Here is a 22,137-nt window from a genome sequence, read left to right on the forward strand (position 1 = left end):
TACATCAGGGAAAAATCCTTCCTGACAAAATTTCCTTCCTGCCCCCCAACAGCTATTTTCTACACCCTTGTTCTTGTGCTGTTGAGTGTCTCTGGTGACAGTCTCATAACCATGTTGATATTCTCCAGTCCCAATTCCCTCTTTCCTCCTCTAATTCTGCCATCTTCTTAACCAAACGTCCCTACTTCTCCTCCTTTATCAAATCCTTGCTGCCTCTTTACCCCCTTGGTCTCCTTCCTCAGATCCTCCCTATCCTATTCCCTTCTCCCTTTTCTTGCTGATGTCCTCAAAAAAAAAATCATAGATTCCAAGGCCAAAAGGGACAATTGTGATCATCTGATCTCCTGTAGAACATGGGCCATTGAACTTGTTTTGAACAAGAGCCTAACCAATAAGATCTAGGATGAACTCCCCACTTCCCAGTACACTTTCCTCCTCCTCTGTCACACACTGAGACATCCTTCCTGCTGTCCTCCTCTAGCCCCTCTTCTGTTCCTTTCCAAATGACCCTCCTAACTCCCTCACCCCCTCTCACTCTCCTTCTCAATCTCTCTCAGCATGTGCCTTTCCCTCCGAGTACAAATATGCTTCGGTCTCCCTATCTTATTAAAAAAACACACTGTTGTGGCTCCAGGCTAGCTGTGCCTCTGTCCCCTCTTGTGGTCTCTTCTGAGTGCTCCCCCTCCAGGTATTAGGCCTCGAGCCTTCACCTCTCTAGGGTAGAATCCTGCATTTCTCCCACACTTAGATCAGTGTTCCAGGCTTTGGGTATCAGCTGTGCTTCCCTCCAACAAGTGCCACTTGTCTTGGTATATGCAGTTATTTCCTCCAGGAGCTTGTGACCAGCCATGAATACAGTGACCCCAGACAGCTTTCTTAGGGTATGGTTTAACCGGAAGTGTAGGACCACAGCATAACAGGAGAAAAGGATTAAAACAACAAAAAGCTCACATGCATCTCTATCTTACCTAAACCTTAGGTAGGCCTCACTTTTCCCAGATACCCCAGCCTCTGGAGACTGGGCTTCAGTCTGCTGTCAGCAATCTCTGTCTCTCTCCAAAGAGTGGAGGTTTGTCAAGCTCTGTGCGAGGGGCCCCAGGAGGACAGCATAGAGAAGGAGATGCAACCTGCCCTTTACGAAACCATCGCAGGTAGTGTTGGAGGCAGTGAAGAGTGCTGTGCTGCTGGAAGTGCCATCCTTCCTGCTCTGGACACATGCCATCTCCCAGCATCCTGGCCTGTCTTTCTGACATTTCTTCCTGTCCAGTTGTCATCTTAATCTCAACTTGACCAAAACTCACTCTTTCTCCCTCCAGTCTCCCTTTCTGTCCCCTTTCTTCATCACCACAGACAGCCTCACCATCCTCCCAGTCATTGAGGCCCGTAAGTAGGGTGACCAGATGTCCCGATTTTATAGGGACAGTCTCCATATTTGGGGCTTTTTCTTATATAGGTTCCTATTAAACCCCCACACACACACCTTGTCCCGATTTTTCACCCTTGCTATCTGGTCACCCTACCCGTTAGCCAGGAACCATCTTTGAATTACCCCTTTCACTGGACCCACATGTTCAGGTCATTTTTAATCTGGCCCCTTTTTCTCAAACAACGTCTCTAAAATCTGGGCTTTCCTCTCTGTCCCCATGGCCAAAGCTCTCGCCCCACCCCCCTCATTTCACACCTTGACTACGGTGGCCTCTTCTTTTCCAGCCATTCCTCCCTTCAAGTCTGTTAAGATCATTGCTGTTAAAATCATCTTCTCGGGGATCTGACCACATCAGCCTCCCTTGGGCGTCCCTCTGCCAGCTCCCCCTGTATCTCCCCATCAGACACAAACCCCTTGGCTTTCCCAGTAAGGCCCTGCCTGGCTGATCTAGTGAGATTGATCCCCATGGTCACTTTGCCAGTATTCCCACCACTACCAGTCAGTTTCTCCCTTCAGCCCTGCATGTTCCCTCCCATGCTGCCCCCTGTGCATGGGGAAAATACCTGGGTAAAATCCAAACAGCCACTGCTTCATCCTCCTCCAGTTCCCTCACCTCTGCCATGAGGCCTCCTGAACCCAGCCTGCTGATCACGGCCAGGGAGGTGACAAGCTGTGGCAGTCTCTTTTCCCATCCTTCCTTTCTCCTGTCCTCCCCCTCCCCCCATAACCTCCTAACCCCACTGAGAAAGCTCCTTGGAGCTAGTAAACTGAGCCAGTTCTTCCCCAGGCTCACTGCTAATCTGTTATAGCCCCATCACCCACCCTTCGTCGGTTTCTGCCTTTAGATCATAAGCCCGTCAGGTCAGGGAGTTGTAGGGGAACAGGCCCCTCAGGCTAAGATGATGGTGAGTCCCTTGGCTGCAGGATGCAGTGCCTTTCCTTCCCCTTCTGAGAGCCCTTCAGGTCTCTGTCCTGTTCATCTTCTGGAGATCCTCTGCCATGGGAAAGGGTCTGAGACATGAACAGGACAGGGCTGATAAACATAAACAGTGCTCCAGGCAGCGCGGGCATGTGGGGGTTGTACAGAGGACAGGGGGTTCGGGGTGGTGGTCAGGGGGCAGGGCTGTGTATAGGGGTTGGGGCAGTCAGAGGGCGGGGAACAGCATAAAAATCAGGAAGGAAACGGAGGGTTGGATGGGGCAGTCAGAGCAGGGGTTCCAGGGGCGGTCAGGGGACTGGGAGAAGGAGGCATTGAATGGGGGCAGGGATCCCGGGGGGGGGGGGGGCAGTCAGGAATGAGAGGAGGGGATTGGATGGGGCGGCGGGGGCAGTCAGGGGTGGAGGTTCTGGGGGCTGTCAGGGGACAGGGAGTGGGGGCTGGATGGGGTAGGGGTCCCAGGGGGGCCATCAGGGAATGGGGAGGTTGGATGGGGCAGGAGTCCAGGGGGGCCATCCGGGGGCAAGAAGCAGTAGGGGTCAGATGGGGGCTGGGCCGGGCCACGCCTGGCTGTTTGGGGAGGCACAGCCTCCCCTAACCCGCCCTCCAGACAATTTCTGAAACATGATGGGACCCCCAGGCCAAGAAGTTTGCCCACCCCTGCTCTAGGAGCTCAGTCCCCTATTCATTTTGAAGGATGGTAGAGGGGAATGAGGGCACACTCAGAGTCCTCTGCATGGAGGAAGTGGGGAACCTTGAAATCGGCTACACACCAGGCCTCTGGCGTGGAAAGGGGGAGAGTGGAGGACACTGATATGGGGGATTAGGGGGCATGGGTCAAGAGACAATGGGGAGCACATAGAGATCCCACGAGGGGAGGAGAATGGGAGAATGGAGGGAAGCATGGAGTGTGTGCAATGCGCTCAACCTAAAGAAACTACAAACCATGTAACTCCTTACAATTTTAAAGCACTTGACAAATGCTGAGAGAAGCTCCCTATAAGTGTCCCTCATGTTACATGTGGAGAAACTGAGGCACAGAAAGATGACGTGACTTTCCCAAAAGTCACATAGGAAATGTGGGTCCAAGCTGGGAATAGAATCCCTAGCCTCCCAGTGTCTCCTCATGTTCTCACCCCCTGTCCTGGCTCATTCAATTTCACCTATTTCTGTTTTTCTCTTTCCCCTTCCTTCTTCTAAATTGCTGCAACATTTTGTCCTTCTGGCTTTCCTGTTGTGTAGTGGCCTGTACTGTATTCAGGACAGCAAAAGTCCAACTCAGCCTGTGACAGAAACATTTTTTTTCACATAAAAGGGAGACAGAGAATGAATTAGTCCAAACCTAAAGGTCTGCTGATACTCCCCAAGGGCTCTTTAGTTTATAAAGGGTAAACTATGGGAGAATGGCATCAGAACTTAATGAAACGATATTGGGGTGTTGGAAATTAGGCCTAATTGGTAGACAAAATAATGAGAGGATGGGCTATCCACTTATCACCCTCTTTTGGGGTTCTTTAAAAAGAGATTGGGGAGGCAATCAAAACAGGGAGATGGGTGGATTGAAAGGAAGGAAAGGAATGAGCTTCACTGTTCTGGCTGCCACCCTCGCTCTCCACCTTCTCCTGGGACCCCGGAATCCACCATATCATTGTTAAGATGTCATCGTCCTGCTCCTGAAAGGTGTCCTAACCACACCAGACCACAGAAAGGGAATCGATTACTTTGCCACTCCACCGGCTTCAGCTAAGTCCTGAACAACACCTGGAATGTGACCCTTCGTTGCCTCCTGTCACTCCTTCCGTCTGATGTCCTTTTCCTTCGCCATCTGATTTTTCTCCCTTTCCTATCACTCTCCTTCTGCCTTCTGTTTACTAACAGACTGGCTTAGCTGGCCAAGACTGTCACTTTCGCAACACTGCTGTGAGTGCATGACCAGAGAGGCAGCTAAAAGCAATGTCTTAAACAGCCTGATGCTGATATAAGTTTGTCAGGTCTTGTCCCGCCTAATAAGACCATATGCCATGCCTGTTTTCTCCAGTAGTAAGGCTGCAAGTGAGAGTCAACACCAGAAACAGAAACTGCATTTTCTATCTTTGCCGTTCTTTTCTGTCCCCTTCTGAGTGTGTTTGTCTTGTTTTGGCTTAAAGGAAACAGGATCAGAATTCAGCAACAGCAATAACGGCAGCTGCAGCTAGGGTAATAATAATGAATAAGCTGTACTCACCTACATTCGCCAAGGGTATTTCTTGCTGCTTTTTGCAGCACTTAGCAACTCCCGATCTTATTGTACAGAGATTTAAAAAAAACGGATGTCCCTTGAAAAAAGGGACTGTTGGCAACCCTGGACTTTCAACTGTTTCTCTTTTCCCCACAAAGGACAGTTAATACCATCTAAGGACAGTCAGACATGGGGGGTTCCTATGAAAGCTCCCTACAGCTAAAGAGAAAGGGAGGAAGAGAGATTGTTAAAATGAAAGCCTCATTTAGTATTTTTCATTTCAAATGCTTTAACTGTTTTTCCTTCTTTTTCTGTATCTTTAATAAAAGATTATACAGATTTTTAATGGTGGTTGTTGCCATGGAATTAAGCAGGCCAAGGTCTCTGTATTCAAAACCCCAAACAATGTTTAACTGTTTAGTGTAGTACAATGACCAAGCCATGATAACATATTTGACTCTTTGGTCCATTTTATTCCATGAAAATTAACATAATACTTCCCAGGACCCATAGGAAACAATCTCTCTCCAACAAGGGCCCAGTGAAGAACAGAGGGATGCTGCTTGGCTGAAGTGGAGAGACGAGATTAGAGTTTCCTGGGGAATAAAGAAATATCTTCGTTTAAATTGGGTATCCCCATTTCCATAGCTTTCAAAGGATCAGTGTTTTCCAAATTGAACTCTGCAGAGCTGCTTCTGCTGAAGTAGCCATCAAACATCAGACATTCAGGCTTTCTGCTAGCCCAGATCTGGCTATTTTGAGGACTTACAGTGGTTTTTTCAACTGACCTCCAAAGCCCTTTCTAATAAAGAGGCCTGTCATAAACATACAGCTAAGGGTAGCATGAAATCCCTCTTTGCCCTGTAAAGGGTTAATTCCTCTTTTACCTGTAAAGGGTTAAGAAGCTCAGATAACCTGGGTGGCACCTGACCAAAAGGACCAATAAGGAGATAAGATACTTTCAAATCTGTGGAGGAAGGTTTTTTGTCTGTGTCTCCCAGAGTCAACAAGGAACCAGGGCAGGGAAAATACATCTCCCTAAGCCATATCTAAGCTAAGCATCTAATATTGCAGAAATAGTAAGTAATAGCAAAGAAATGTGCTAGATTATCTTTTGTTTTAGCTTGTGAATTTTCCCTGTGCTAAGAGAGAGGTTTATCCCTATTTTTGTAACTTTAAAGTTTTGCCTAGAGGGGAAATCCTCTGTGTTTTTGTTGAATGTTTTGTTATTCTGTAAAGTACTCACCACCCTGATTTTACAGAGGTGATTCTTTTACCTTTTCTTTAATTAAAATTCTTCTTTTAAGAACCCGATTGATTTTTTTCATTGTTCTTAAGATCCGAGGGTTTGGGTCTGTGTTCACCTGTACCAATTGGTGAGGATATTATTCTCAAACCTTCTCCAGGAAAAGGGGTGAAAGGCTTGGGGGCATAGGACTCCAAGTGGTCCTTTCCCTGATTCTTGGTGGTGGCAGCATACTGTTCAAGGCAAGGTGGAATTTGTGCCTTGGGGAAGTTTTTAACCTAAGCTGGTAGACATAAGCTTAGGGGGTCTTTCATGCAGGTCCCCACATCTGTACCCCAGAGTTCAGAGTGAGAAAGGAACCCTGAAAGCAGGCCCTCAGGTGGGGGCTGTCCAAGGCTGAATGGAAAGGCAGTGTTGGGTCTCAAGGGCCCAGACCTGAACAGAGTATGCAGATGGTGTCCCCCCAAGAGCCATACAGAGAGGTGTTATCCTCTCCTTGCTCCAGGACGTGAAGCCTCCGAGATTGAGGATCCCAGAGCAGAGCACAGTAACTTGGTGATGTCTCCTCAGAGCCACAAACAGAGGAACTATTCCCGCACTATTCCAGAATGTGTATGGAGATTTCAGGACTGGGAGTAGCATGCTGGAAAGGAAGGTGTCTGTGAGACATTGATGATTGACAAGTACATCTCTGGTGTAAGTCCACTGACCTCCCTGGACTTTATGTATGTTGCACAAGATGACTTAAGTTTGAAAAACTGGCCCTGAGGCAGGTGAATGTGAGACGAGTCGCTCCCCTCAGCTTGATTCCTAGACCTGGATCTGTGAAACAACCACTTCTCCTTGACAGGGCTGCCCAGAGGATTCAGGGGGCCTGGGGCAAAGCAATTTTGGAGGCCCCTTCTATAAAATAAAGTTGAAATACTGTAGAATACTATATTCTTATGGGTGCCCCTGCAGAGCCCGCGGCCTGGGGCAAATTGCCCCACTTTCTCCCCCTGCCCCCCGCTCTGGGCAACCCTGCTCCTTGACAGCAGCTGCCAGTGAGGATCCAGCCAGTTCAGCAGTGGCTCATATAAAGGTCCCAGATGCTGCAGTGAGGTAGCATGAGCCACAGCTTTTAAAAGGCCTATAGCTATTAGCATGGGAGTGAGGGGGGAGATAGGTCACTTTAGTTGGGAACCTAGGTCTAGTCTGAGAAGAAAGGAGACTGCACACACAGGGAGGTGATTTGGTGATCCTTTAATGCAGTTAGATATTGTAAGTGATACAGAGAATACGTGAGTCGGAAGTCAATGAGCCTCTATTGTCCCAGTGAGGAGAAGGAGCAGCCCCTCATCTATTGGTTGGCAAGGCTCTGAACCTAGTACTTGTGGACCAGCAATTACCTTCTATTGTCCCCACTGATGGGTTTCAGCCTCGGAGCGATCATGCGGACACAGCCTGGCTAGCTTCTTTCTAAAAACCAAGGAATTTGAGCAAAGAATGTGATGGGTAAAGGTAAAAGGGGGTCTCTTTACCCAGTATGCTCTCTGCTCCTGCCCTGGCAATTCCAGTGGAGGAAGGAAGAGAGATGCCCCTTCTTGATGTAGTAACAATGGAATAAATAACCCATTGTTTCTGACTTCCTACTCTGGCACAGCAACAATGCAGTTGGTCTGTTGCACAAAGAGTAGATGGGATCAAAGGGCAGCCAATCTGCTGAGACATGTGACCTCAACACCTGGTGAGATGGCAGTGCCCTAGGGTGAGAAGGATCTATTGGTGTGATCCCTCTGCCTCCTCATATCGACTCATGGTCTCCATGATCCAATTCCGGTAGCGCCCCACTCTGGTGTAAAGGCCATATGTACCACACCGTGGTCCCCAGGAGACCAGGCCACCCACATAGTACCGTCTGTCATTGTGGGGGTCTTTGATGGCATAGGCTCCGCCACTGTCCCCAGAACAGCTGTCCTTGGTGCCATCTCCAGCACAGACCATGTTGTCAGTGAAGTGGAAAGTGGTGGAATCAGCAGGTGGAATCGGCTTCACACTACGGCACTGTGCCATGTCCACCACAGGGATCTGCGCCTTCATGAGATGGTAAACTCTGTTTCGGTCCTCTGTCCGGCCCCAGCCAGATATGTAGCCCAGTCTGCCTTTCTCCAGCTCATATTCAGGGGAACTACCAGGGAGGCAGAGTGGTGAGATCCTGGGGCCCATCTTCACAGGCGCCGTCAGCCTCAGCAGTGCAATGTCATTATCAAAATTTGTCCGAGCATCTGGGTTTGCCACCTTTGCCCACTTAGGGTGAATGAACACTTCTTCTTCAAACAGCTGTATGAGCTCCTCCTTCTGGGACCGTTGGTTGATATTGGTCACCCCAGCATACATTACAGGCTTGCTATTTGAATCATCCAGCACATGAGCTGCAGTCAGCACCCAGCGGTCCGAAATAAGTACCCCACCTCCCCGTGGGTTTTGGAATAAGACCTGCCAGGGGAAGTTGCCTGGCTTAGCACGGGTGCCCCCAAAAATCCTCTGCTGCTCCTGGATGGGTGTACTGGGGATTCCACAGACTAGAAGGGAAATAATAAGGGATGCAATGGGAGAATTACCACTTGTCAGTAGGGTGGTTATGGAGATATACCTATCTCATAGAACTGAAAGGGACCCCAAAGGGTCATTGGGTCCAGCCCCCTGCCTAGGGTGACCAGATGTCCTGATTTTATAGGGACAATCCTGATATTTGAGGCTTTTTTTTATATAGGATCCTATTACACCCTACCCCTGTCCTGATTTTTCACACTTGCTATCTGGTCACCCTGCCCCTGCCTTCACTAGCAGGACAAAGTACTGATTTTGCCCCAGCTCCCTAAGCGGCCCCCTCAAGAATTGGGTTTAGCAGGCCAATGCTCAAACCACTGAGCTGTCCCTCCCCTCCAAACCCCCCCTCGTCTCCTCTTTCCTGTCTCCTTGACATCATCCTGGTTCGAGTAACCTCTGTCCATGGCAGTTCTGTGTCAAATAATCTGCATCTAAAGTTTACAGAAAAGAAAAGCTTAGGAATAGGGTTGTCAAACGATTAAAAAAAAAATCACAATTAATTCAGAGTTTAATTACACTGTTAAACAATAATAGAATACCAATTTAAAATATTTTATAAATATTTTGGATGTTTTTCTACATTTTCAATATATTGATTTCAATTACAACTCAGAATACAAAGCGTACACTGCTCACTTTATATTATTATTTTTATTACAAATATTTTGTACTGTAAAAAAGATAAAAGAAATAGTATTTGTCAATTCATCTCATACAAGTACTATAATGCAACCTCTTTATCGTGAAAAGGCAGCTTACAAATTTAGAATTTTTTTTTTACATAACTGCACTCAAAACCAAAACAATGTAAAACTTTAGAGCCAGAAGTCCACTCAGTCCTACTTCTTGTTCAACCAATCACTATAACAAACAAGTTTGTTTACATTTACCGGAGATAATGCTGCCTGCTTCTTATTTACAATATCACCTGAAAGTGAGAACAGGCGTTTGTATGGCATTGTTGTAATATAAAGTGAGCACTGTACACTTTGTATTTTGTGTTGTAAATGAAGTGAATATATTTGAAAACGTAGAAAACATCCAAAAATATTTATTATAAATTTAAATTGGTATTCTGCTATCTTTTTAACAGGGTGATTAAAAGTGCAATTTATCGCAACAGTTTTTAAAAATCTCATTCATTTATTTTGCATTAATCGCTTGAGTTAAATGCAACTAATTGACAGCCCATACTAAGCAAATTCAGAAATTAAAAGTTTGTTAACTTCAGTGAAGTATAAAAATGCCTATCCTTAAATTGTTTGCATTGCTGTTGAAGTCATGTTGGTTGAAGAAGAACTCAGTGTAGCTCAAAAGATTGTATCTTCCACCAACAAAAGTGGGTCCTCACCCACCTTGTCTCCTATGCATCCTCAAATTCTAATGTAAGAAGTCAAGGAATTCACTGTTAAAGTCACCCAAACAGGCTCAGTTCTGACCTGTTATCACTGCCAAGTTAATATCGTCCATCTACTGTACCAGTCATTCTTCTTTTGCAATATATTCCCTTAAGATGAAGGATTTCTTTGTGAAGGCGTTTGGTAAAGGCCGTAGAAAGAATTAAATCAGACAAGCCCACTCTTCTGGAGAATTTATACATGAACTCTGGATAGTCTGAAGTATAATGCACCGGTTTTACACATAGTAGTCTTTGATCTTTTGCCATCACAGTCTTCTCTGCTCATGGCATATAAATCCTATAGTGTAGGGGCATTGGTTAGGAGGGTCACAGGCAATGAGTCTCATGGATGCCGTGAAGCTGTGTGTTCTTTGAGGGCAGGGCCGGTGCAACCACTAGGCAAACTAGGTGGCCGCCTAGGGCGCCAAGATTTGAGGATGCCAAAAAGCAGTGCCCAAAATGTCTGGGATGCTCACCTGGCACCGGCTAAACGTGTAACCCTCTTCCCGCTGCTGTGCGAGGGGCAAGGGCTGGCAAGCCGGGAAGTGATGTCATTCCTCCTCCAGCTGCCGGGGGCGCTGCGATGCTCCCTGCTGCTCTGGCTCTTCCCCAGGGCCCCCGCCTCCACTCCCCTGAGCTCTGCAGCAGGGCCAGGCCTGCACTCACCAGCAGGGGGAAGTGCAGAGACCCGGCCCCTGCTGCGCTGCCCGTGAGTGCTGGGGGGTGGTTCCCCCCTGCTCCCCCAAGCCAGCCCCGCCCCCCTGAGGCCTGCCCCCCATGGAAGTCTGGGGCCCCCCCGCTCCCACTCCACCCCATGGAGGCCTAGGGCATCACACACACACCCCGCGGGGGGGCTGCGTAGGGCCCCAGAATATCTAGAGACGACCCCGGTACCCACCACCCTGCTCGCAGCCAGCCCCTGCTGCACCCTCTGCCCTGCCTCCAGCCAGCCCCATACCCCTGTCCTGCCTGCAGCCAGCCCTTGCTACACCCCCTGCCTGAAGCCAGCTCCACACCCCCTGTCTCCAGCCAGCCCCTGTCCCACCCCCCTGCCTGAAGCCAGCCAGACCCACACCTGCAGTCTCCAGCCAACCCCTGTCGCACCCCTGTGCCCGAAACCAGCTAGCCCCACATCCCCTGTCACACCCCCATGCCCAAAGCCAACCAGCCCCACACCCCCTGTCAGGTTATTCACTTAGTTTCATTAAATATGTAGACTAACTAATGAAATTAATAAATTTTAAAGCCAAATATGTATTAAGTCTAATAAACAATGCCACATTATGCAGTATTCATTTTTGAAAGTTTATAATAAGCAATGCTCCGGGGGGAGGGGGAGGGGTGGGGGACACAAGGTGGAAGTTTCGCCTAGAGTGCAAAATATCCTTGCGTCGACCCTGTTTGAGGGTAAAATTGTCGGTGAGATTCAGTTTATTCAGTGATAATATGAGGGCCCACATGTAAGGCTACTCACATTATCACAGTAATACATCTGTGACATGCATAGTGACATGCATCTGAGGAAGTGGGTATTCATCCGCTAAAGCTCATGCTCCAGTACGTCTGTTAGTCTATAAAGTGCCACAGAACTCTTTGTCACATTATCATAATCTGTGAAGTCTGTGACTTTCCATCTTTTGTGGATTTAATCCAGTTAAAGTGAATGTCCTTAGTTTAGAATGTTAGGTTGTACAATTACCAGGCTACAGTTTCAAACTTCACAGAAACGTAATTCATTGTTCTGTCATGGAATTTCCTTAGTTTTATTTTTTAAATCATGTTTCAGGAGTTGCCGTTTGACAGGAGTCTATGCAGACATTGCAAGGTTCATGTCACAGAGTGGGCTGGCCCTTTCAGGGGGGCTAGCTCAGCCCCACCAGTGCCTAGTTATCCACCTCCCAGATGGTGAGTTTGAGCTGGACCTGGTGGTTGGTTCAGGTGACCAGGCATCACATACCCGTAGCCACGAGGTGGTGCTTCCTATCAGAGGGAGCCTGCTGAATGAGTCACAGGTGAGAGACCTACAGGAGAGCCAGAGAGCACTAGGGAAGAAGCTCTCCATACTAGCTAGATGGAAAGGCCTGGCTGGAGCTAACTGCAGCAAGGGGCAGGAGCAACTCCCCCTTAAGGGGCAGTTAGAGGCCCTGAGAAAGGATATTCAAGGTAGTCTGGTCAGGAGATCATGGTTGAGTATTGAAGAGAGTTAACATTTATGCTTTCCTAAGGGTCTAGGCTGGGCTTTCCAGTGAAGGTAGGTGAAGTCCCCTGTCTATTGCTCTGCTCCAACAGCACATAATGGACTGCTGAGCCCAGGAGAAGGCTACAGGAGAAGCTACATCCAAGAGAGGGTGAAAAGTTTATGTGGCCTGGTGAGGATACACCTGACTAAACTGGGGAAGACCCAGTGTGAGGTTGCTGGACGTCTGTTTTGGTTTTGCAGACTTTTTTTTGTTTATCTGCTGGAAGGGGATGAATTTTAATTTGTCTGAAGGGCTAAAACATGAGAACCAGCATAGCCAATAGTAGAGAAAAGGAGGCGGTAGCAGGGTCCAATACTGGCTGCGGTGAGCTGCTTCACTAGAAGACCGCTAGAGCTTATGTACTTCCCAGCTTCCTTCTGCTGCCCCCTCTGATCTTTCTCAGGAACCCACTGATCTCAGAAACACCCAATCTAATGTTACTCAAATTACCCAGTCAAATTCTACCCTGGAAAAGGAACCAGCAATTTTTCAGGCAGATTGGTTCAGCTTTCTTTAAATTAGAGAGAAGTGGTGGAGAGAAATCTGACTTTTAATGGTGATTGGGTCTCCACAAAACACACACACACACACACACACACACACAACATGCACACATAGACAAAGTTCTTTATGATACCTGGGACACATGCTGGAAGCTCTGTTCCCATCTCTTCGCTCACCCATTTCCCACTGGCTGAACACCGATAAACCCCTTGGAAAACACAGAAGCATAGAAAGGATTTCAGCACAAAACATCATGAGAATGTGACCAACAACTCTGGTTTTCTTAGATTCTGTGGCCAGAAGGAATGACTGTGATCACCTAGTCTGATCTCCTGCAAAACACAGGGCACAGGACTTCCCTTAATTTATTAATTCCTGTGTGAGCTAGAGCAGGTCTTTTAGAAAAACATCCAATCTTGATTTCAAAATGGTCAGTGATGGAGAATTCACAATGGCCCTGGGTCAGTTTTTCCAATGGATTAGTTACCCACTCTGTTAAAAAATTGTCTTCTTTCCAGTATGAATGTGTCTAGTTTCAATTTCCAGGCATTGGATTTTGCAATACTTTTGTATGCGAGACTGAAGAGTCTATTATCAAATTTCTGTTCCCCATGTAGGTACTTATAGACTGAGATCAAGTCATCCGTTAACCTTCTCTTTGTTAAGTTAAATAGATTGAACTCCTTGAGTCTAACAATATAAGGTGTGTTTTCCAAACTTTTAATCATTCTCATAGCTCTTCTCTGAACCTTCTCCAATTTATTAGCATCTTTAATGAATTAGGGACACAGAACTGGACCCAGTATGCCAGCAGTGGTCATATCAGTGCCAAATACAGAGGTAATATAATCTTCCTACAGCTATTCAATATTCCCATTTATACATCCAAGGATCACATTAGCTCTTTTGGCCACCGCGTCACACTGGGAGTTCACAATTATCCACCACAACCACCAAGTCTGTTTCAGGATCATGGCTTTCTAGGCTAGACTCCCCCATCCTACAAATATGGCCTACAATCTTTATTTCTAGATGTGTACATTTAGATTTGGCTGTACTAAAATGTTAAAACAAACTGTTTGCTTGTGCCCAGTTTACCAACCAAGCCAGATCTCTCTGTATCAGTGACCTGTCCTTTTCATTATTTACCACTGCCCCAATTTTTGTGCCATCTGCAAACTTCATCAGTGACAATTTAATGTTTTCTTCCAGCTCATTGATAAAAACTCTAAAAAGCCTAAGGCCAAGAACCAATGCCTGTGGGACCCCACTGGAAACATACCTGCTCCATGATGCTTCACCATTTACAATTACACTTTGAGACACATCAGTTAGCCAGTTTTTAATCTAGTTAATGTGTGGGAAGGGACAGATTACTGTGCAAAGGTGACAGACTGACAGTGAGTACAGCCCGGTAAGCAGCAGAGCGAGCTCCCCCTCACACAGACACAGAACCCCTGCCAATGTGCCTCAGCTCCTACCCTGGCAGAGAATATGTGCTCTGTCCTATTAAATCCTTGACCACTCTTCTGAAGCTGCCAGTGACAGAGACTATCAGTGACAATTGTGTGGTGGCCATTGAACAGGACCATCGGCTACAAGCCCACCCAATTAGGGGATTTTATCTGGGTGAGGCTGGGCTATGCCAACCAGTACAGTCTTCCCTAGGAATATAGTCTCAGCCTCAGCCCCATGAGGGGATCTTACTGGGGGCAGTTAGAATACAGCAATTGGACAATGCTCTTTCTTGGGCCTTTAGTCACTGATAGAGGTCATCGTGGCTGTGGAATGCCTACCTTCCCCTCTGGTTTGCAGGGTATAATATGGTTCTTCGCAGTCATAGCGGATAATGGCTTCGTACTGAGTCTCCTCAAATCTTGACAGGTAGGTGACTCTGCCATTGTCAATAGTGTCAGGCAGACCACAGTCCACAGCTGCAGAGAAAAACAGAAAGGACAGTTATCAAAGAGGCATCCCCACCCAACAATCCATTTACACTGTCTGACTAGGAACCACTACAACTCCTCATTCGTCACTGGTCACCACTGCACTAGACAGGCTCAGAGCCCATTCCTCATCTCGCTGTGGGTCACCCATTCCCCCACATCTAAGGCCAGATTGAAACTAATGCCCTAATGCTGAAAGGTCCATATCCCGTTTCCAGATCTCCTACAGCCATAGAGGAAAGGGACACTTACGGACACATTTGTGGTGCAAGTTGCTCCATTCTCCATTACTCTGGCAGCTGGAGTGAAAGGCTGCTAGGCTGCCTTGTTGCTGAGTGAAAGAAGAATGTGTCAGTTACTGAGAGTGAAATGTAACCTCATTAAGCTCCCCCATGGAGGGATTTCACTGAGATGTAGGGATATCTGCGGAGCAGTCAGGTATAGAGGGAGGCAGAGTACTAGGTTAGACAAGGCTATTGGTCTGACCTGGTCTGGAGTGGGGCAGAAGGCATGATGTCATCGGGCTAAACAGGCCCAGTGGTCTGAGTCAGCCATAGCAATTTCCTGTTTCAAGAACAGTGAGGGCATCCAGAACCACTGCAGAGCTGTTGGGGAAGGAGTCCCCATTTGTCCAAGTGGTTCTATACTAAAATCTGCACACAACATATTCTCTCCCTGTTAGGTTTTTAGGAACTGACCTTCCGCTTCCATGGTGGGTAGGGAGAAAGGAGAAGGTGCTTCAGAGTGCCTGGGAGAGATACTTAGAGGTCAACAGGGTTCTCAGGACATCTGAGGGGAAGGGATCGTAGAACCCCATTGCTGGGCTGGATGGGCAGCTTACCGTCACAACCTCATAACCTTTCACGCAGGTCACCTTCACATAGTCCTTGAAGATGTAGTTGTCCTTTAGGGGGTCAAGAATAGAGTTTGCGGTGACACTCTGGGGACAGGGTATTGCTTTGGGGAGGAAAGAGGATATCAGTGACTGATCGGTTTGAGACTCACTCTCTCTCTCTCTTTTCCCACCTTTCTCTCTTTGACTCCCAGCCAGCAATCCCACTTTCACCCAAGCAATAGGCATCAACTTAGCCAAACCATCTATCCATCCTCTCTGTCTCAGAGCAGTAAAGTGAGCATTTTCCAAGGTTTTTACTCACGGTCCCCGAAGTAGCGCATTTTCCAGCCTTTCTTTTGTGCCGTTTTGTCTGTTTGGAAGATAATGTCAAGAATATTGCTCCTGGTTTTAATTTCTGGAGGCCCTGGGAATTTGTTGCCACAATAGGGACCAAAATGTTGTTTTCCGTCTGTGAACTGGGAAAATAATAAACAAGAAGCAATGACAAATTGGACGAGAAGAGTAGGAGACAGAGAAAAAGTGACAGAGACAGAGTCAAGGAGTGGGGGATTTTAACAGGGATATACAGATGGGATTAAGGTTGAGCAAGGAGAGGGGGCACTGAATGTGAGGGGAAGGAAATCTCTAATGGGGTGGGCTCATCTGGGATTAGAGATGAGCAGGGAGAGGGGAACCCTGAGTGTGAGAGGAAGGGAATCTCTAGGGAGACATAGCTGAGATCAGGGGTGAGCAGGGTAAAGGGACCCCAGTCAGAGAGATCTCCCGTCTGTACCCTACCACCTACTGTTAAGCTGTCAGGGCAGTTCCCTTCTGAGTCAGCTGGTTCTACATCAAAGTCCTCACTCCTGATGTTCAGCACCACACGGTAGCCCGGCTCCAGGACCACACGGTATTCACAGATCAAGCTCTCAGGGTACAAGTTGGGGTAGTTGGGACTGGAGATTTCCCCTGACAGGTCAGTGAATACATTCCCGCTGCAGTTCACTGTGGTTGAGGAAGGAACATGGACAGAGAAGTCAGGAAGGAAGATGAGGGGAGAGCCCCCACCTTCCAATCCACCTCTATTGTCCTGTAACCTACGTTAATCACGTCGAGACATTGCATCAGCCAGAAATGAGAATCTGTCTCTCTCATTGGTGGACCAGGAGAGGATTGTTCTCCCATCCACTTTCTGGGGACCCCATTTCCTAGTGTCCTGAGCAGTGGAGCTCCGGGTCCTTCATCTGGGGAGACAACTGCACAGATCCCCCTGGAATGGGGGATGGCTCCTGAGCACCTGTCCTTTGGTTCAATCTCACTCCCATTTCCCCTAGTTCTCCCTTTTCAGCCTTCCAGAAACAATCCCCCTTCATCTCTGATTTGTGCCCCTTGCACACCTGTAGACAGTGTTTGTGTTACACAACCAACAAGGGTTTTGCCTAGCTGGCGGAATTTAGCTCTTTGAATGTACCCCTCTGATTCCTTGTGCATTTTGAGCTCCTCTCTGAGCTCCCTCAGTTTGTCACTCTTTTCCTACAGTTAAGGATCCCATTGCTGCCTACAGTACCCCAAATGGGATCTCCCCGGAGTTCTATGGAGAAGCACTGTCCCTCTCCATTCTGGGATGTGAGGCCTCCGAGACTGAGTCCCCTCCAGCTGAGCACAGTGTCCCGGTGGGATACTATATTGATATTTCCCTGCTCCAGGATACCTCCATTTATGCAACCCCCCCAAATTGCACTGGCCTCGCTGGAAGCCAGAACACTTTGCAAACTTCTGATTTACTGGTGTCTGTAGTTCTTTACTCCCTCCCGTTGTTTAGCGCTATTCCCCCCCATTCAGATGGTGAATCATTTTGCTATTCCCATTCTATAGCCCATTGGTTTATTGTTCTGTACTCCCAGTCTGTTGCATCTCCTTCCCGTTTACCATCCCTTGTGCATTTCCTTAACAGCCAGACCACCGATGGAGACGTTCCTCCCAGTTCAGTATCAGTGGTGCCTACATCACCTTCTGCTTTTGGGGGCAGCAGCTGTGAAGCTCTTACCTCCACATGTCTTCTGATCCTCATGCAGGAAGTACTCTGGGGGACAGGAGCAGAAGTAACCACCAATGTAGTTATTGCAATAGTGGCTGCAGGCATCCTCCATGAAATCCATGCATTCATTCACATCTGCAAGGAGTAAAGGGAGACTCGAGTGAGCTGAGCATGAGAGAGGAAACTGGGGGAAGAAATCAGGTTACTATTAGGGAGTGGGGTAAACAGGCACTGATGCCAAGCAGGGGAGGTCTCTAGAGTAGAGGTACTGAAGCAGAGTGCTGACTGGCACTGCTGTGGAGAAGCTCACTCTGCTGGGGTCTCTCCCAGCTGGACAGTGATAGTACAGCACTGTGAGGAAGACCTTGGTGCAAAAGCCTCTCCCTCCCTGGACACTGCTGTGCAGAAGCTCATGTCCACAGGACACTCCAGAGACTCGGAGACAGGCCCAGCCTTACCCACTGCAACATAATAGGCACTGAAACCAGTGAAACGCTCCTCATTGGAAAAATCTGACTGGAAAGTCACAGTCAGGGTGTTATAAGGGACATAGAATTCCTCCAGGATTGGGGAACCAGAGTCTTTGCTGCGCTTTCGCCCACAGAGCAGGCCCTCGACCTGGTCACCGGACAGGATCTGCAGAGGACAGACAGAGAAGTCTTGTCTCACTAGAGAAAATTGTTGTTATCAACATTTGAGCCCCTTGGCACAATAGCAACTTGCCCCATGTCTACACTCAAGCTCCCCGAGCAGCTCATTATCGTGCAACCACTTACACTGCATAGTTTATGGTTGTTCAGAGGTTAACTTTGAGTCATTTCAGGCTTAAGTGTTTGGGTGCCAGGGTGAAGGTCAATGACACTCATAGCTGAAATAGCCTTTGCACAGCTAGGGTTCATTGACTGAGGATGTGACTGGAAGGGGGACATTAATAGCGGTTGGGAGGGCATTTCTAATGGAGACAATGTGGAAGGGAAATGGGGGATGGGTGAGAGTGGACACGGCTGGCAAACTACTGGAGGCTCAGTGACTGAGATAGCTGTGGAACGGAGCTGGTAGCTCTGCATATGACCCTGTAGTGAGAACAGGTGACCAGAGGGCATTGAAACTGAATTGGTTTAAAGAGTGCTAGTGCAGATGCCAGGCAAAATTCAAATTGATTCCGCCATGGCTAGTGTGAATGCACTGAATCATTTGTGCTTCAATGAGTTCAACCCCAGGAGGGGCCGGTAGGTCCCCTATTCCAGTCCTGGGCTCCCGTACAAAGCTCTGTCGATGACCTTCAGTTCTTCCCCACAGACCCCACTGAGCTCTGCTGCTGCTCCTTAGTCCTGCCCCACAATCCCCTCTGTTCCCCTGAATGGGGGTGGATGGGGTACTGTACCTTCACAGAGTCATACTCGCAGTCCTGGGATGGCTCTATGTCTAGGTGGGTGAAATAGAGGCGGATGCCATACCCTGGGGGGACACTGATTTCCCAGGACTCCTTCACATCATTAGGGTACCCCTGAGGGTAGTTAGGGGACAGGATCTCGCCGTACATGGGGGCTGCATCAGCCCAGGCCAGGAGGCAACAGAGGATGAGCCACCTGAGAGAGGGAAGAGGAAGGCAATGTTACAGGAGTGCTCTATGTCTGATTATATGTAGTTAACAGAAAAGTGCCAGTGAGTGGCTCTGAAGATTAATATGTAGCATAGTTCCAGAGTTATTCAGTAGCAATCAGACTTGCTGTTCTACACTGAGAATAGCTTCCTCTTGCAGATATTTACGTGGAGCTCTTGCCAAGGGAGACATGGACACTGATTCCACTCACAGACCTAGTCTCCCACTTCCTGGGTGCTGGGAGTGCTACAGGGGTTGGGTCCAGCACAGCCTGGTGTTCAGTCCCAGCAGGGAAGCTAGGTCCCATTCCCTGTTTCCATCCCTTGCTCCCTGGGAGAGCTGCATTGTTCATTAAATTATTAATAAGTCAAAGCTCCCCTTCTCTACCCAGCAACTCACCACTTCTGCAAAAGTTCCATCCTGTGTCCTTCCTGAAAAGCTTCAGCTTCTGGACTTTGGAGTTACAGGACTGAGACAAAAACAACAGCGCTGATTAGTGTTTTCTCTGTGTGTGCGTGCATGGTGGGCAGGACAACAGCTTCAATGTCCCAACTCATGGGGAACGTGCCAAAGTAACTTTAGTTCCTATGCCTGGAGAGGAAGCTGTACCTCTCATCCAAACAACAGCACCTCCTGCACTATAGCACCTCAGCACCATGGTGGGGTGTAGGGGTCAGTACTGACACAGGCTCACACACACCCAATCACACAGCATCCTCAAGCACCAGGCTAGGGTATTTGGCTCAATACTGACTCAAGCGAGAAAGTGCTCCCTGCTGAGTCATCCACCCTACAGCACAGAATCCCCTATACTGTACTGGAGTCTGGGGACAGTGCCCCCTACTGCTTTCTGCTATACCACACAGATTAACCCCTTTCTGATCCAAGCAACCCACACAATAGCAATGGGGAATGTTGTCCATGCCCATTTCTAATGCTAGTTTTGGAGATTTTACCTTCTCTTTCCGTCTTTGCCTCTGTTTCTCTCTCCCTGTTCCTTCTCTCTTTTTTTCTGTCTCCAGACCACATCCCAGTCAGTGATGTGGGGGATTCACAGGGAAGGGTCTGAGCCTTTACTCACAATGCTGTAGCACCCCCTGCCTGTAGAATATGGCTCCCTGCATCTCCTTCTCAGATGAAGCTTTTTCACGTCCTAAGCTCCCATCCAGCGGAATTTCCAGAGCCTGTTTCACAATCCCCTTGGCTGAGTCCCTGGGGTGGGAGCATGTGGATCTAGGCTGGGTTAGCATATGCTGGTTTTCGGGGAAATCAGGTGACTTTTGGGAAGGGGGAGGGCAAGGGAAATTCCAGCTGGAAGGAATTAATCTCTGACACACACACACACACCCGTGGGAGGCTGGCAGTGAAGGTCAGAGGGTTTGGAGAAGGAGGAGCCCTGATAAGAAGTTGTCAATAAAGGCTTTAAGTGTTAAGAAAAGATGCTGGCCCCTCAGCTCCAGACAGTAATAGAGCAGCCACCACAACCACACTGCCCCCTGCTAAAGTGCCTCACCATGACCCCTTAGAAGGAGAAAGGAGATTCAGTCTGTGGCCCATTCACTTCTGGGTCTCTCTGCTTGAGGCTGCCAGCAAGGGTCAGTTAGTGTTAGTTGTTCTGCTGGTTTTTGCAGTGTGACCCCTTGCCATGTTAGGAAGTGGGTTGAGAGCCCACAAACTTGTTTCACGTACAACAACCCACCAATTGAGCATGAGATTCAACGTGGGACCATCATCACAGTCAACCTTTGTCATGTTAGAACTGGGAACCTAGAGAAGTTTCATATCCTATTCCCAGACATTCTCCCTAAACCAGCCAGATTGAGGCTTGATTGGAGCCTGTGGCCTAGGGGTGAAAGGACACTTATCTCTTTCCTCAGCCTCCCACCCCCCGAGCCAGCCAAACCTCCTATCCTGGTGCTGCATTGGAAAGGATGCCCTTACAGGTCCCAACTCCCATTCCTACTCTTAGCAGTGAAGTTATACATCTGAGGGCTTCACTCAAAGAGAGTGAGTTTCAGGTAGACATGGCTAATGTGCTAGCTAAACCTCACATAAACTCCACCTTATTTTCTAGGGTGGATGCAGGGTAATACCTGTAGCTTGATTTTAGTTGACTGAGGTGTAGACTATGCAAAATAAAAGTAGTCTTTGCCTGGTTGCACATGTGCATTCCATTCAGCCATATGCATGCCCAGTGTTCTGGAGCTGGTGAGTTTTGTGCCATAGTAGCTGTCAGGACAGCACATGTACCCTGTGCAAACTTATGGCCCCTGCGGAGGCTATATAAGGGCAGTACCTCCCCAATCCCCTTCAGTTCCTTGTGACTACCCATGGCCTGAGCTGGATCTCCTCATGTGACTTACCTTGCCGTTTTGTCTCTGCCTTGTCAGTGACTTTATCTCTTTACTTTTTATGTAAATAGTTAGTTAGCAGTGAGTACCAGTAATTGGGCTTCCTTTCTTGTTTTATTTTGTTTTTATTATTTAATAGTTTTCGGTGCTAGGCCCTGGTGGCATGCAGTGCTCAGTCACCAAAGTGTAAGGCTCTCCATCATGTGGGGTGCCTATTCTAACATTCCCCACTGGTGTTATCTGGACCGGTGATCTGCTAGGTCACTCCAATCCTTGACTCTAGGAGCCAGCCTTACCCTGCTCTGCTTTGAGAACCCCCACTCCTGGGCTGTTCACGCACAGCCTCTGGCATGTAAGCTGCTCCCAGATACTTGCAACCAAATGACACTAGCCAATATCTCTGGTCCCAGACACAACCCTAGGAACCTCCGTCTTAACACTTTCAATGTCCTTAAAACTTAGATGCTTCTCGCCACAGACTGGCTAGTTGCTCTACAGTGCCCCAAGTCCATAAAATCTACTTTCCATATAATTATATTATTCCTTAAATATTACCCGGATGGACATCTCATAATGATTAGGGATCTTGACAAATACCTAGCGCTCTCTGTACATACCTTACGCATTATTCTTTATGGCTAAATATCCTGCAATACATGTGTTTGATCTAATGAGTTTGCCAGGTCTGAGGTGAAAGTTGTTTGCAAAGAATAGGAGATCCTTTGCCAAGGAGCCTCTGAGTCACATATGTAATCATATTTTTCAAGTGGAAAGGGAAAAAAATGGACAATTAATATAGGTTTCT

At 47.9% G+C, this 22,137-nt stretch overlaps 1 protein-coding gene across 1 annotated transcript; it reads right to left on the reverse strand.

Moving 5' to 3' along the window:
* Positions 1–7,052: 7,052 nt before the first annotated feature.
* Positions 7,053–20,109, reverse strand: C1S (complement C1s). The gene is made up of 12 exons (XM_050943014.1): positions 19,938–20,109; positions 19,381–19,450; positions 18,763–18,967; positions 17,837–18,014; positions 17,388–17,513; positions 16,146–16,345; positions 15,663–15,816; positions 15,347–15,462; positions 14,758–14,836; positions 14,356–14,493; positions 12,693–12,767; positions 7,053–8,388 (listed from the first exon to the last, which is right to left on the reverse strand). The coding sequence occupies exons 2-12, from the start codon at positions 19,398–19,400 to the stop codon at positions 7,586–7,588; spliced, it is 2,094 nt and encodes a 697-aa protein (XP_050798971.1). The 5' UTR covers positions 19,401–19,450; positions 19,938–20,109; the 3' UTR covers positions 7,053–7,585.
* Between the last annotated feature and the right edge of the window lie 2,028 nt (positions 20,110–22,137).

The sequence above is a fragment of the Gopherus flavomarginatus genome, chromosome 1, assembly GCF_025201925.1.
Source record: "Gopherus flavomarginatus isolate rGopFla2 chromosome 1, rGopFla2.mat.asm, whole genome shotgun sequence".
Classification (NCBI taxonomy): Eukaryota; Metazoa; Chordata; order Testudines; family Testudinidae; genus Gopherus; species Gopherus flavomarginatus.

Coding starts and splice junctions, on each gene's coding strand:
- C1S (XM_050943014.1), bottom strand. CDS start 19,400: ATGGAACTTTTGCAGAAGTG. Junction 14,837..15,346: donor AAGGTTATGAGGTTGTGACG/GTAAGCTGCCCA, acceptor TCTTTCACTCAG/CAACAAGGCAGCCTAGCAGC. Junction 8,389..12,692: donor GCTTCCAGCATGTGTCCCAG/GTATCATAAAGA, acceptor TTTCCCTTCTAG/TCTGTGGAATCCCCAGTACA.